This window comes from Ochotona princeps, chromosome 21 (genome assembly GCF_030435755.1).
Source record: "Ochotona princeps isolate mOchPri1 chromosome 21, mOchPri1.hap1, whole genome shotgun sequence".
Classification (NCBI taxonomy): Eukaryota; Metazoa; Chordata; class Mammalia; order Lagomorpha; family Ochotonidae; genus Ochotona; species Ochotona princeps.
The window spans coordinates 35888345-35904195 of NC_080852.1; the positions used below are offsets into that span (position 1 = coordinate 35888345).

Consider the following 15851-nt stretch of genomic DNA (forward strand, 5'->3'; position numbering starts at 1 on the left):
GAAAGGATACTTTTGTTAATATTTGATTCTTGTTTTTTTTTAATTATTTATTATTTAACTTCATTAATTACATTGTATTATGTGACACAGAATATTTGATTCTTGTTTTTAAAACTGTTTAATTATTGGAAGGCAGAGTTACAAAGAGAAAGTAAAACATCTTCTGGTTAGCTGCTCAAATGGCTGTTACAGTATTCTAATGCTTGGGCCATCTTCCACTACTTTTTTGGACACATTAGCAGGGAACTGTTGGAAGTGGAGCAGCTGGCCATTACTTGGAATCTGCACTCATGGGATGCCAGTGTCACAGACGGCACCAGAGTGCCATCCTCAGGATATTTAAATCCTAAAAGTATAGGAAGAATACAATCAAAATCAAAATAGCTGTGTGGAAATTTATTTCTGCAAACTCACTCTTATTTTTTTCTCACGTCACCATGAACTGTTGAAATTGCATCTCAGACCAGTGTTAACTCAGCAGCATCTGTTATTGATTACTTTGGGGTACCACCTCCAACTACCCTATGACAGCAGCCTCCATGTTGTGTCTTGTAGATTGTGACTGACCAGCAGACAGGACAGAAGATCCAGATAGTCACAGCAGTGGATGCCTCTGGATCCCCCAAACAGCAGTTCATCCTGACCGGTCCGGATGGAGCTGGAACCGGGAAGGTGATCCTGGCTTCCCCAGAAACATCCAGTGCCAAGCAGCTCATATTCACCACCTCTGACAACCTTGTGCCCGGCAGGATTCAGGTAACACCTGTGGGCAGCTATCTGTTTGAGCTTTTCTGCTACCAATATTGTTCCTGACTCGATCTGATATTTGGTTGAAAGGGCCAGTTCCATCTCTAAGTGGTCTTTGGGGGACCTACAAGTGTGGCATGATGATACTTGCCCAAGATTTAAAAACAATATCAGAAGCCAGCGGTAAGTACCAAGGCCCAGAAGGCAACCAACTTAAAATACTTTGGTGGTCAGGGGAGTAGAGGCTGAGCCAGAGAAGTTGGTGGCCCACTGGGGATAGTGTGAGCAAGCTGGTGCTGCAGCTCCTGGAGAACTGAACCGAACTAAGGCTGTGCAGCAGCAGCCCTTGGCCCAGGGCATCCTGGAGGCTTCACCAGGGCTGCCCACAGCTGCTGAGAATCGGCTTGTTCATGACTGGCTGACCTTGTTCAAACTGTCAGATCCTTCATTCATTGTGAGCTGCCAGCTCTGAGCCCCCATTCTTGTGTCTGTCTATACCCTACTTTTCCTGTACTCTAGCAAGGGAGGGCTGGGCGCAGAGTACAGGGAGCAGCCAGGTGAACAGGTGCTGAACGATGATCTGGGATGGGGAGCACTGACTCTCCAGAACCAGAGATTTGGGCCCTTGTCCCATAATGGCCAAGCATATTTAGTCAGGCTCAAAGCGACATCCTTGTGTGTGTGTTTCTGATGTTTTGTAATTTACAATTTGTGGTAAGACATGCCTATTTCCACCTAAACTCTAGGTATACAGTTGAGTAGCATTAAGTGCATTCGTATGGTGCATCCATGCCTGTGACTTCACCCTCAAGCTGAAACTGTCTTCCCCAATGAACAGTGGTTCTCTCCACTCCTCATCTGTCTCTATGAATTTGACTATTCTAAGTACATCATAAATGAAATCATGCAGTATTTGTTGTTTTGTGACTATTCTACGTAATGTCTTCAAGATTCACCCATTTTTAGTATGTGTCATAATTGATTTTTAAGAATTCTGTTTAATGTATGCACAATGTTTACTTCTACCTTCTGGTTGTTGTAAATAATGTTGCTAGAAATTCATGTATTTTGGGAAGGACCATATATATACACTGAGAAAAATATTTAGGGAAGGAAAAAAAATGTTTCCTGAGGTAAGTGGAGAACACCACCATTTAGCTAGTAAAACTGGATATTGAAGGAGTAGGTCTTTGCAGTGCAGTGACTTAAGCCACTGTGACACCTCCCGTATGGGAGTGCAGATTGGAGTCCCCGCTGCTCCACTTCTGATCCAGCTTCATGCTAGTATGTCAGGAAGGCAGTAGCCACATGGGAGACCCAGACGCAGTTCTTGGCTCCTGGCTTTTGCATATTGCAGATCTGTGTGTGTGTGTGTGTGTGTGTCTTTGTGTCTCACATGTGCACACATAAAGAATTGTACTTTGTTCTTTTTTTTTTCCTAAGGTTTATTTACATGAAAGAATAACAGAGACAAAGGGATCTTCTGCCTGTTCGTCACTCCGCAAATGGAGGTAATGGCCAGGGCTGGGCCAGGCAGAAGCCAGAAGCCCAGAATTCCAGCCAGGTCTTCAACATGGGGTGTAGGGCCCCAGTTAACTGGGCCATCTTCCACTGCCTCCCAGGCACATCAGTGGGGAGCTGAATCAAAGTGGAACAGCTAGGGCTCAAAGTGTGCTCCAATGCCAGCATCATAAGCAATAGCTTGAACAGTGCAGCTTAACCCTCCATGCTACAAAAGCAGCCCCGGAAGAACTGTATTCTTAAGCACCTTATACTGGAGTTTGTAAATACTATCCCATCCTTCCCCACCACACTGCATTCCTGATCATCTGAAATCTTCGGTTTCACAGCAGGTGAATCTGTATCATTTCTCTGTGTGTTCCCACTATGCATAAATCATTTGATAGCTTATTGTTGGCTCAAATTTAAGTTCATTTTTCCAGTAACAATTGCTTTCTGCTTTCTCATTGATGTTACAAGTGTGTCCTATGTTAGGCCAGGTGTAACTTAAATTGGCTAATCCTCCCCTTACAAATGCCAGTATCCCCATATGGGTGCCGGTTAGTGTCCTGGATACTCCACCTCCCATCCAGCTCCCTGCTTGTGGCCTGGGAAAGCAGTCAAGGACGGCCCAAAGCCTTGGGACCTTGCACCCATGTGGGAGACCTGGAAGAAGTTCCTGGCTCCTGGCTTCAGGCTTCAGATCGGCTCAGCTCCAGCCATTGTGGCCGTTTAGGAGTGAACCATCTATCAGATGGAAGATCTTTGTATATCTCCTCTCTGTAAATTTGTCTTTCCAATAAAAATAAATAAATCTTAAAAAAAAAAAAAAAAGACTCCCCCAGGTCAGTAATGCTGTTTCAGGGGAAAGAGCCATTTTCAGTCTTAAACCACCAGCTGTCTCAAGGAGTAGTTATTTAATTAGCAAGGTGGGTTATTTCTGACAGGTATGCCTTTTGGCAAACTTTCAGATTGTTGTGTGAAAGCAGTGAGGCAACCAGAAGAATCTTTTCAGCGGGAACGTCTGTGTGTGATTCCCCCACAAGGTCCCCAGCCTTGGAGGAGGTGCCAGAGATGAGGACAAACCTATGCTGAAGGGGGGTGGTCCAGGAGATTTTCCTGGTAGTACCCTGAGTTCTGCTTAGGAACTCAAGATTAGGGATTTATAGTTAAACATTACTTTGCTTCTTAATCTCTTAGATCGTCACGGATTCTGCCTCTGTGGAGCGGTTGCTGGGCAAGGCAGATGTGCAGCGGCCCCAGGTGGTGGAGTACTGCGTGGTCTGTGGCGACAAAGCCTCTGGTGTGTGAGCCACTCTGCTGGGGAAATATTGTGGCCCAACAGCAAGAACCAGCTGTTGTGGGCGGAGCCAGGAGCAGGATCAGCTGGGTACAGGTGGATGGAGCAGTCAGCCCTCCTCTGTGTGCTGAGGGTGCTGAGGTCAGGCCATTTACTAGCTCTTGAATAGCATCTGAGCATCCTGACTTCATTAAATTGCCTTGAAGACTGGAGAGGGGCTGGCTCTGGGCACAGCAGGTTAAGCTACTATCTACAGTGCTTATGGACACTGGTTTGAGTACGATATGTTCCATTTCTGATCCAGCTCCCTGCTAATTTTCTTGGAAAGCAGCAGGAGATGGCCAGGAGATTGGGCTGCATCCCCAAATTCCCCAATGAGACCCAGAGGAAGCTCCAGGCTTCTGGATTCATCCTGCTCCAGCCCCAGCCGTTGAGTCACTTGGGAAGTAAACCAGTGAATGGAAGATCAATAGCAAGATCTCTCTCCAACTCTTTCGAATTTAAAAAAGGATTAACTGTGGGAGGTCCATGTGGCCATAAGCTTAGTGCTGACGTTACCCACATGGCCAGCAGCATCTGCCAGCATGCGCCCCAAGTTACTTGGATAGTTTCCTCTCCAAAGCAGGGACTGTGGCAGGTCACCTCATCTCTGGGCTAACTGCTGGTGCCTTTTCCTTTCAGGCCGTCACTATGGGGCTGTCAGTTGTGAAGGTTGCAAAGGTTTTTTCAAAAGGAGCGTGAGGAAAAATTTGACCTACAGCTGTCGGAGCAACCAAGACTGCATCATCAACAAGCATCATCGCAATCGCTGTCAGTTCTGCCGGCTAAAAAAATGCCTAGAGATGGGCATGAAGATGGAATGTGAGTAGCAGAATTGAAGCAGCCTGCATCAACAGGGAGAGGGCATGGGAGTCTGTTCAGTAAGGTGTCTGTCTGTGGCCTTTAAATGTTTTAGGGAAAATCTCACCCACTCAGTCTTCGTTTCGGTTTACATTTTGGGTCAGCTGGGTGATTGAACCCCGACAGTCGGTTCCCATGGTGTGTGGAAAGCCGAGGCAGCAGAGCAGAGTGGGGTGCACGCAGCTTGGGAATAAGCTAACATCAACACACCCGACTCTACCAATGGGGAGACAGGTAGCCTCTCGGCTGCAGAATCCTTGGCCTGCTGCTGCTGAGAACGAACGCCCTGCCTTCTGCCCACTGTGCTTTCCCTCACTCCAGCCTCTGCACGGCTGTGGTTGTGTAGTGAGAGCTGTTGCCACAGGGACAGTCAGCACACGGAGGTCCCCTCTTGCTAGTTGTGCCATCCTGGAAGCAGGGATCCAGGAGAGGCAGCAGAGGGAAATCCAAGGGGAGGACAGTTGGGACTCTGGCTGCTGTGGGAGATTGGAGGATAGCAAATGAGGACAGGCACTTGACTGGAGGCCTAGTGCCATGGATCCAGGAGAATGGGCTCCCTTGGAAGACCGAGAGGTCATGGTGATTGCAGTTCCAGGAGTGGGAACTGGGTGGGAGGGGGTTGGGGATTAGTGGATATCTATTCTTTGAGTAATTAGAAATAGCAGCCCAACTTTTGCCAGCAACAACTGCTGTTTCCCCAGAGTGAATCCAGACATCGCTAGCCTACATTGCCAAACTGTCCTTGTTCTCAGTGAGCAGTAATTTTATTCATTGTGGTAGCTTAAATCTCTATGAGACAGATCGTAGCTATACATAAAAACCTAGGACCTAAGTGGTGATTTCAGTTAGTACAGTGTCTTAATGCTAGTCACTTCGATCCACCACTTCTTTCTTTAAAACAGGTCTTACTTCTTCCTGTTTTTTTTTTTTTTGACATGTATCCCTGTTCTCACACCAGGTTCCTAAAGGGAAAGATTGCTAGTGTGGTATAATGGGCACTGAACGGGTTGCAGAAGCTGGAAACTGACTTGGGAGTTGCAATGGTTCCTCTGTTATTTGTGGCTCAGGATAGTCTTTCTTTCAACAATCCGCCAGAAAAGGAGTGTTTCTTTTGGCAAGAGTCCATTTGGTCACTGGTAGGAAGTATGAGCCCAAGGGTGTGTGATGCAAAGGATAAGACACTATTTGTCATGCCCGCGTCCCACTGGAGTGTTGAGTCAAGCCCCCATTCTGCTGCTTGTTCTAGCTTCCTGCTCATGCACCTCCTGACAACTCAGTAGTTGAGTCCTTGCTACCACTCCTGTGGGAGACCCATAGCCTGGCCCAACCTCAGCCGTGTCAGGGATGGAATGAGGCAGGTGAAGCTCATTATGTCTGTCTCTCTTGCTGTGCCTCTCTAATACATACAATGAATTGATGATGTAAAGGGAAGTGAAGGCCCTGAGGGCTCAGTGTGGCCCCTAGAGGCCACGCAGTGTGCTGCTCCAGCAGCTTCTAGGCAGGCAGCAGCTGCTCCCTGGAGCTGTTTTTTGCTTTTAGGTTTCACATGGCATTGGTGAACTATGAACCCTTCTCCTCTTTGAAAAGCACCCTGTAGCAACTGAGCTGGAAGCATCTAGCACCATCATTACATCCCTGCAGTGACAGTCCGAGCAGGAAGACCTCCTTCCTCGCAGTGTTTGAAGGGCTGTGGGTGTTCGTCAATTGGATCTATGCTCTAAATGTGAACATTTATGTTATGATTTAAGCTGTGCAGAGTGAACGGAAGCCCTTTGATGTGCAACGGGAGAAACCAAGCAATTGTGCTGCTTCAACTGAGAAAATCTATATCCGGAAGGACCTGAGAAGTCCCCTGATAGCCACCCCCACATTTGTAGCAGACAAAGATGGAGCAAGGTCAGTCCCCATTCTCACAAAGGGTGGCATCGCCTCAGTCCCTGGCTCCTGCCTGCCTGCTGAGTCGCACATCCAGACAGGCCTGAGGATGCAGCCTTGGGACGGATCTGCAGTCCTTCTGTTTCAGGCTCAGAGTGTGTCCTGCAGTTAACACCATCATTCCTGAGAGGAAAACGGTTGCTTGTAATTGAGTACTGGGGCTTTTTTTCAGTACAGACAGGTCAGTCAGGCCCTGGACACCACCACAAATGTTTTTAATTTAATCCACTGAACTTATTCGAAAGAAATAGGGCAAAGAAGAAGTCCAAAATATTTCTTGAAACTGGTGTGGGGGATGCCTCGTGGTCCTCAGAAGAGCAAGCACATTAACGTTCTTTGGCAGGATGGCCACACTCTTCAGTCAGTGTGGAAAGCTCTGTGCCCATCAGAAAAGGGGCTCATTTAGTCCCTTGGTGGCTGAGCCTCGTTGGAGCTTTGCTGCTCTGCAGGTAGTTTTGCATGTGTTGAAGGGGCAGATGAATGCAGTGTGATCATACTATATGTAAAATGTTGGAAGCTACTCTGGGTTTCTTTATGTCTTAAATAGACAAACAGGTCTTCTTGATCCAGGGATGCTTGTGAACATCCAGCAGCCTTTGATACGTGAGGATGGCACGGTTGTCCTGGCCACAGACTCCAAGGTGAGGTTTCTTCCCCATGCTCTTCTGTTCCTCAGTGTTGCCACTACAGGCTGGTTTCCCAAATGTGTGTCCTACCTTCTTGACCTTCAGAGAGCACAGCACAACTTGACCTTGGCATGTCACTTTACTTCTGGTTGTGATCAGCCATACTGGAATTTGTTTTTGGGTTGCTGCTGCCTTTTCAGAAACCTCAGTTGGAGCTGGCTAGTTACAGTCATCAAATCATGTCAGAGTCTAGACTTCAGTTTGGTGAATATTCTATGGTTCTGGACTCTGAGATTAGCATATTAGCAAGCTGTCTGGCTGCTTACTATTTACCCTGCAATAGCCTTTTCCAAAAACCCTCAGTCCTTTTTCCTCCCTTAAAAGACTTGTTAATTTATTTTGAATGTCAGAGTTAACAGAGAGGAGAGATGGGGATCTTCCATTTGCTGGATCACTCCCCAGAATGCTGCACCAGCCAGGACTGGAAAAGGCCAAAGCCAGGAGCTTCATCCTGGTCTCCCATGAGGTGTCGGGCCCAAGCACTGGGGCCGTCATCTGCTGGTTTTCCTACGCCATTAGCAGTGGTGGGAAGCGGAGCATCTATAACTGAAACCAGTGCCCATATGGGATGCCAGCATCACAGACTCTTTACCCCCTATGTTATAATCCATCCCCACCCAGTTTGTTTTAGTTAGGTAGCCCTTAGGAGGAAGTTTACCCAGATGTGGTTAAGCTCTAGAGCTGTGCTACAGCAGATCAGCATGGGAAGTCAACCTTACTGATGACAGTGCTTGCCTTCCCATGACGGTTTCTAGGAGGAAATCCAGGGAGGTATTTATGCAGCCCAGGAAACCCACTGCTTTTCTCATTTTGTTGTTCCGGATATAAACTTAGGAAGTAAAGAATTAACAGTAAGCCACAGCGCTGCAGAGACATCTCAGTAGCTGAGAGCACTGGGTCGAGCCAGGCCTGCAGGGTCCCTGTCTGTTTACACCTGTCACGTCAGGGGATGAACAGGCAAAGCTGAGAACCCTTGGCTGGGCTGAGGAGCCACCCTGCCCCGTGGGGTCCTTGGGCTGGGCTCTGGGCTCTGCTCTGTCTTTGGGCTGTGACCGTGTGCAGCACATGAGCTGATGGAGCACACCTAGTTGATTATCACCAGAGGCAGTTCACAGCAGTGGTTCTGACTGTAGGAAGATACAGGGGAAACAAAAGCTCCAAAGTTGGGCCTGAATAACCTCAAGATTCCTGGTCACCTGAAACTCACACAGCCATTCTGGGTGCCATCCATGCAGGCACTGGGCTCAGAGTGCCAGCTTGCTCCTCACAGCAGTAAGTGCTGGCTGTTAGGAATTAGTGACTGCTCCTGGAAATGCAAAAGCCTTCTTGTCCAAGTGAACACACTGCTGTCCCTCTGCCTTCAAGGGGGAGCACTAAGACTCAGCTGAGAAGCACATAATACATCACAGCACCTGGGGTAACAGATTGCAGAAGCTGTTTTCAAAGTTTTTACTTTGAAATCATTATACGTTCAAAATAGTTCCATTTGAAAGAAGTGCAAAGCTGTAGAGTTCCTGCTTACCCACCATGCAGATGCTATGGGAGATGCCGTGGTCAGGATTTTTAAAGGTTGGTTGGTTTGTAAGGCAGAGTTGGAGCCCTTCCTTCCACTGGTTCACTTAATTGCCAGAGGTGGGCCAGGGTGAAGCCAGAATCTAGGTCTCCCATGTTGAGGACAGGGAGCCAAGTATTTGGGCCATCTTTGACTGCTTTCCCAGGGTGGACGAAGTGGAGCAGCAGGGACTCAATCCAGTGCCTGTATGGGATGCTGGCATCTCAGGCAGTGTCTTAATTAACCCACCTCTGTGCCTGCCACTCTTAACTCATTGCTGCTCCTGACCACCTGACCATCAGATTGGGGCGTAGTGAGTAGCATTGTTCTGATTTTCCCCTCTTCTTTATTCCCCTTTATTATTTGCTGTTGTGATGGCTTCCACCCCCCAGCAGCTGCACACGGCCTCCCATGACTCTGCGACTTACTGACCAGTTCTCTGTTGATTGTAGTTTATGTATCTATATCTTGGTTTGTGCAAGTCAATCTCTAGCTTTCTCTTTTTTTAAGAAATGGAAATATAAGTTGCATACCAATATATCCTTTGATAGTATAATTTAGTGAGTTTTGGTATGATCAGTTTTGCTACCATTATCCCTAATTTCAGATTGTTTTTGTCTCCCCAGAAGAAGCCTTTAAACTCACTAGGAAGTCATTCCCCTTCCCTCACTTCTAGAATCTGTCACCTCTACCATAGTTTCTAACTGCATGTTTGTGTCTGTTCTGTAGGTGTCCTCATGAAAACTACATAATCTGTGATTCTTTGTGACTCAGGTTACAGCAGGTTCATCCCTGGTAGCATGTGTTACTAGTTCATGCCTTTCGGTTACCAAATAACATGCCACTGTGTGGGCAAACCATAACATGTGTTTACCCACTTACCAGTTGATGGACGTTTGAGGTGTTTCTACTTTAGATCAGAATTGCTGGTCAGATGGTAACTCTTAGGGTTAGACCTTTAAGGAACAGCCAGATAGTTCTGCAAGATGACCACACTGCTTTACATCCCTACCAGCTTTGCACAGAGGCTGTGATTTCTCTACTTCCTCACAAATACTTGTCCATCCTAGTGTGTGTGAAATGGTATCTGCTGGTTTTGATTTGCATTCCAGTAATTCTGAGCATCTTTTAATGTGCTTGTTGACCACTTTTGTTTCTTCATTGGCAAAAATGTTGAAATCTCTTGTCCATTTTTAGTGTTGTCTAGACTCTGACATGATTGGCATTGTGGATTATGAAACTACAACCACAACTGAGATACAGGAAACTAACCCATCTCCACAAACAGTGCCTTCCCACCACACCCTTGTGGTCACACCCCCTAGCTAACTGTTCTAGAACCATCATTACACCTTTAGGGATAGAGCTGACTTGTGTGTGTTTGTATTTAATGTGACTATTTTTTGTTTAATAGGCAGAAACAAGCCAGGGGGCTCTGGGCACACTGGCAAACGTTGTGACCTCCCTTGCTAACCTAAGTGAATCCTTAAACAATGGTGACACTTCAGAAATCCAGCCAGAGGACCAGTCTGCAAATGAGATTACACGGTAGGAGCCCAAGATGGGACACCCCCCCCCCATACACACTCACAGCTGTGGGCTGGGGTAAATTGTGACATCCTGGCATATATCCTGGGTTTGATCAAGGGTTTTAAACTGCCACAACGACCCTACACAGAGTCTTCTTTCAAATTTTAGCTGTGGGAATATTGGCCCACTTAAATTACATGTTATAAAATTCAAAACTGCTTTTCATTCCAAATAATGTAAAAGGAAAAGCAGGCAACTCCGTATGATAGGGGAGTCGGGGAAGGCTTTCAGTGGGCACATCTGTTTGTAGTGATCAGTGTTGAGTGCCCCTGCATGGTAACAATGCATCCTATATCCTGCCTCCCGTGTGGCCCATTTTTCTCATGTAAACTCTTCTAGGTAGTGAATTTCAAGCCTGGCTTCACCAGGGTAGCTACATGTATGTTGGCTGACGGAGTACTGGCAGGTCCTGGATGTATAGATCTTTCTCCTCTGCAGCCTGGTACTTGGTGTGGCTTCTTCCACTCTGGCCTGTCTTGCTCGGCTGGCCAGGTGCATGGCAGAGGAGAACACAGGGACCCTGGTCCTCAGGGTCATTTTCAGCCTGAGAGAGAAAGTAAGATCTAGGTCCAGTGGAAAGAGGGTGGATTTGACTTAGGTAGAATTCTGATTCTATCACTTAACGTGAATGGTCTGAGGAGAGTTGACACCTGTAGCGTCAGTGTTCTCATCTGTAAAACAGAATTTCTGCCTGTGGAAATACATTTCATTATTTCAAGTAAAATGCTTAAGAGGAACAGTTTAGAGAGCAATAAGCTTCATTTCAGTTTATAGTTCCAGATGTTCACAGTTGAACATTGAGCAGACATGTTGGCTCCATCTCTAGTGAAGCTGAATGACAGAGGGCCAGGAAGCACATGCTGCTTACATAATGATCCATCTCACAAGAACCACCTGCTGGGGGAGCCCCGGGCGCCCTGGAGACCTCCATCAAGGCCACGTGCTGGGGAAGCCCCCAGTACCCTGGAGACCTCCACCCAGGCCCACCTCCCAATTCCCATTAGATCCAGTCTCTATCCTTCATCCATCCATTAACCACTAACATAGAGCTTGGGAGTTTAAACATCTGCATGAATTCATGAACATCTGCAAATCATATTTAAACCATAATAAAAAGCAAGTTATGAAGAATACAAATTATATGGGGAAATAAACATTAGGGAGCTCAGTCCTGCCCATGGGCGATCCACAGATGCTCTAAGTGTTGGCCTTCCCTTGGTAGATAGAATTAAATTATCTGTTCCTCAAAGCATTGCTTTTCTGAAGTACATCTCAGCTAGAGCTCTGTGCCTCCCAAGCTATAGATTCATAGCACTTGCTTGCTTCATTTTTGCTCACAGGGCATTTGATACCTTAGCTAAAGCACTTAATACCACAGACAGCTCCTCGCCTCCAAGCCTGGCCGATGGGGTAGACACCAGTGGCGGGGGGAGCATCCACGTCATCAGCCGAGACCAGTCAACACCCATCATTGAGGTGGAAGGCCCTCTCCTTTCAGACACACACGTCACATTTAAGGTGAGTGTGCCCACTAACCGCATGTCCAGCCTCTCAGCCTGTTGAGAGGCTCTCTGATAAAGCTGAGCTGCAACCCCTAGCATGAGCTCATTTTTTTAAGATTGATTTATTTACTTGAAAGTCAGAATTACAGAGACATGGAGACAGTGTGAGATCTTCTATCTGCTGGTTCACTCCCTAAATAACTGCTTCAGCCAAGGCTGGACCATGCCAAAGCCAGGAGCTTTCCTCTGGGTGCTGGAAGTGGATGGCAGGTGCCCAACTTTGGCCATCTTCCACTGCTTTCCGAGGCACATTAGCTGGAAGGTGGACTGAAATGGAGCAGCTGGGACTCAGACCAGTGCCGATGTGAATGCTGGCATCATAGGCAGTGGCTTATCCTTCTATGCCAAAATACTAGCTGCCGCATGAGCTCATTTTCATGTGACATCAGGGCCTTAAGCAGGATCTTGTGTCCCAGAACAGCATTTTCGTTGTAAAACATTTCACATTCTTTTGCTCACCACACATAGAATTCTGCAGGTAAACCTGATGAGGGTGTGGCACATCATTGCCAAGACTGGCCAGTGTGGTCCCAAAAGATGAGGGCTAGCTGTGCCCCCACAGCTTTAGCAGAGGTCTTCTCTGTCCACTACAAGTCTTCCTACCAAAATCTCACCAAGCAGCCAGCTCACCTTGGTTCTGAACCATAGAGCCTGACTACCTAGTCTCCGGCCCTCAGAAAGTATACCATAACCATCCTGGAAGAAACTGTTGGTCCACACAGGCTTTCCTGCGCACGCTTGACCTCCTGGTACAAGCCATTCCAAGGCGCTGAGGTCTTCTCTGTCCTTGAGTCTCCAGATTGACTATGCCTATTCCCAGTATGTTTTGCTGGAAAGGTTTAACCACTCAGTCACAAATGTGGAATCTCTGTCCCTAGTTGGCCAAGGCTGCCCAGAACCTAGGTCAATGGTGAAATTGCAGCTTCAGGGGCATTGGAGGCCCTTCTAGACAATGGAATTGCAGAGCCCTGGCCAACTTTCAAGTGGTGGGAGTCTTCCTCTTACCATGCGGGTTTCTCCTTGATTCTCACCTCTGTTCCCTGAAAGTGACCTTCCGTGCCTACCAGCCCATGAATGTGGCCCACATGTTCCCATCTAAGCTGAAACACATTTTGAATAGGATATTTTGATATCTATGAGCTAGGAAGTCCCCTCAGACCCATCAGCCACATCAAGGGCCATTAGATTGAGCACGAAGACACAGGGAAGCAGTACAGGACTCCTACCATGAGGTCGGCACCTCACTAAAGACAGGCCCCATGCTGCTGCTGTTGAAAGAGGTCAGAGGTGCATGTGGGCAGCTCAGCTGTCCTCAGACTCCTTCACCTCTGGCTCTGTGCCCCCTGTTTTCCAGCTAACAATGCCCAGCCCGATGCCAGAGTACCTCAACGTACACTACATCTGCGAGTCTGCGTCCCGCCTGCTCTTCCTCTCCATGCACTGGGCCAGGTCAATCCCAGCTTTTCAGGCACTTGGGTGAGTGTTTTCTTGGCATATGTCCTTATCGGGGGAGGAGCATGCCGCACCTCTGCTAGAAATAGCCTGGAGAACTTATATGAGGGCCGCTCCAGTTTGTTCTTGAGACCTTTTTCAAGAACCACCCCACCCCAGAGTTTATTAATAAATACAGCAAGTAGCCAGTATCAAGGGACCCTGTCACCAGTGCAGTGTTCCTCAGACATTTATGGAACCTGTCACCAATGTCACAGACTCAGTGCTAGGAGCTGGAGCTGGAGAGGACCAGCAGGCAAGGGTGAGCCCCAACCCTGTGCTGTTTACAGTGTGACCCACAGACAGAGCCACACCAGCAGCTGTGTCCGGGCATTTGAGGAATGTGACTCTACTATGCACTCAAACACAGAGTGCTGGGTTACCTTCTCACATACACACTTGACCGCACTGACCAGTCCCTTGAGTGGTACTGCACCTGGTGTCCTCTCTGCAGCTTGCTTGCTTGTTCATGCATGTCTGAGTAATGTTGTCCACCTGAATGCCAGCGACAGCGCTGCCCAAGTGCTAAGTGCTGTACAGCCCGTGTGTGCTGCGGTGTGCCCGGCAGCTGCCTCACAACCGGCTAAAAGACAACCGTTCATTTAAACATAGGCCTTGGTGAGAGGTAATGCACATTGCAGAGAAATCTTTCAGTAACACATAGAAAACTCCAGAATGGAAGGCCAGATTGTTCTGTGGTTTATAGCACTGACTTGCCAGCTGTGTTACCTTGTGCGAGTCATTTCCCCTCAGAGCCTTGTTTCCTTACAGTGGGACTTTCATACAGGCCTTAAGGTCCACGCGGTCTTAGTGAGTGTGTGGCACTTAGGGCCTGGCCTCACCTACATCAGTGGAAGGTGGTGGGGTGTTGTGGCTCACATCCTGAGCAGTAACTAGGAATGTCACAGTCTTCCTCCACTGAAGGAAAGAGACAGGATTGGCTCCTTGAGGAAAATTGGACAAGCAGGGCCCACTGAGCAAGCATTATAGGTTTATTATTCATGGCAAGCATGGTCTGCCACTTGCTAGCATCTGGTATAGCTGGTGTGAATTCAGGCATCCCCATTGTTATTAGTACTATGCCGGATAACCAAGTTGGTTTTTTTTTTGTTTTGTTTTTAAGATATAGTTTATTTATTTGAAAGGCAGAGTTACATAGAGAAAAGGGAAACACAGAAACATCTTAAATCTATTGGTTCCTTCCCCAAATAGCCACAACAGCCAAAACTGGGAGGGCCCAAAGCCAGAAGCTTCCAGGTCTCCCATGTGGGTGCAGGGGCCCAAGGATTTGGGCCGTCCTCCACTGCTTTCCCAATCATATCAGCAGGGAACTAGATAGGAACTGGAGCCACCGGACTCAAACCGTGCCCATATGGAGGATGTTGGCATCACAGACAGCAGTTAACCCACTATGCTACAGTGCTGGCCCCATAGCCAGGATTTTCTTTTAAGCTGGGAGTTCAAAAGTGATGTGCTGGTAGCAATGCAGCAGAGCAAGCTAATCCACATCTCATATGGGTGACAGTTCATGTCCCAGCTGCTCCATTTCCAGTCCCTCTCCCTGCTAATGACCTGGGGCAGCACAGAGGTTGGCTGAAGTCTGCCTACATCCACATGGGAGACCCAGAGAAAGCTGGTTGCCAGCTTCAGACTGGCTCAGCTCTGGCTGTTGCAGCCATTTGGGAAATGAATCAGCAGATGTAAGATCTTAATCTTTCTCTCTCTCTCTCCTCCCCCCCCCCCCCCCCCCCGTTTCTCTGTCTCTCCCCCTCTCTGTTAACTCTTTCAAGTTAAAAAAAAAAAGAAGAGAAAATACAGTAAACACCATATCCCTTTAAAAAAAAAAAAAGTTTAAAAACATGGTGTTCCCACTGTCCCAAATGTATTTTTTCTATATCATCTGGAACCCTCCCCTGTTTCTTAGCACAGGCCAAGTTAGAATATTCTACCATGTTCAAAGTGCTGTCAGATCTCACAAGTTGATGTTCAGCATAGGATCCCAGAAGACGAGGCACAAATCTAAGGTGGATGGCCGTGGCACAATGCCACAGAGCTGGTTCCATTGCCTTCCAGTGGCTAGGCCATCCTTGAGATGACCAGGGGTGGTGCCCAGCCTTGTCAGCAGTGTTTCCAGCCTTCCAATGTCTCAAGGTACAGGGAAGGATGGATGCTGCATTTGGAGCTAAGAGCAGGTGGATCGCAGCAAGCTAGCCCTGCCGGGTGACTGAAGAAACTGCCCAGGGCAGGGCTTCAAGCCGACTCAGCTGGACACTTGCCCCCTGCGTCGGTCCCAGATCCAGCTGCAGAGCAGGGTCTGCTCCTGTGTGCTGGAGTGACAGGGTGTGCTTCTGCCCTTCAGGATCCACTCATCTGCTGTCCTCTGAGCCCTGCCACTTCTCACGACTTAGGCCGAGGACGTGAGTCAGAGATCTCCCGGGCCAGAGCCCAGCCACAAGTGCTGAGGACTTGGAAGACTGTAGAAATGATGGTGTCCCAAACTAAGTAAAGAAGCTGCTTTAAGAGAGTAATTTATCAGACAGCCTTTTGTTAAAGCATTCCTGGAGTTGATAATTGTTGGGAGAACAACC

The 15851-nt window shown here is 47.8% G+C and overlaps 1 protein-coding gene across 21 annotated transcripts in view; it reads left to right on the plus strand.

Moving 5' to 3' along the window:
- Nucleotides 1-15851, plus strand: part of NR2C2 (nuclear receptor subfamily 2 group C member 2) — a 60899-nt gene that overhangs the window by 34557 nt on the left and 10491 nt on the right. For 19 of the 21 annotated variants that reach the window (XR_009247374.1, XM_058678950.1, XM_058678952.1 and 16 more), the window contains 8 exons: nt 556-756; nt 3448-3550; nt 4229-4408; nt 6196-6343; nt 6930-7023; nt 10035-10168; nt 11551-11728; nt 13127-13248. Coding sequence is in view for 20 of the 21 variants with exons in the window: in XM_058678950.1 (XP_058534933.1) it covers nt 556-756; nt 3448-3550; nt 4229-4408; nt 6196-6343; nt 6930-7023; nt 10035-10168; nt 11551-11728; nt 13127-13248 (1160 nt within the window). In the remaining variant the exon portion in view is untranslated. Of the gene's footprint in view, nt 1-555; nt 757-2190; nt 2259-3447; nt 3551-4228; nt 4409-6195; nt 6344-6929; nt 7024-10034; nt 10169-11550; nt 11729-13126; nt 13249-15851 lie in introns of those variants that run through there. The other 2 variants (XM_058678957.1, XM_058678958.1) reach the window with 2 other exon arrangements.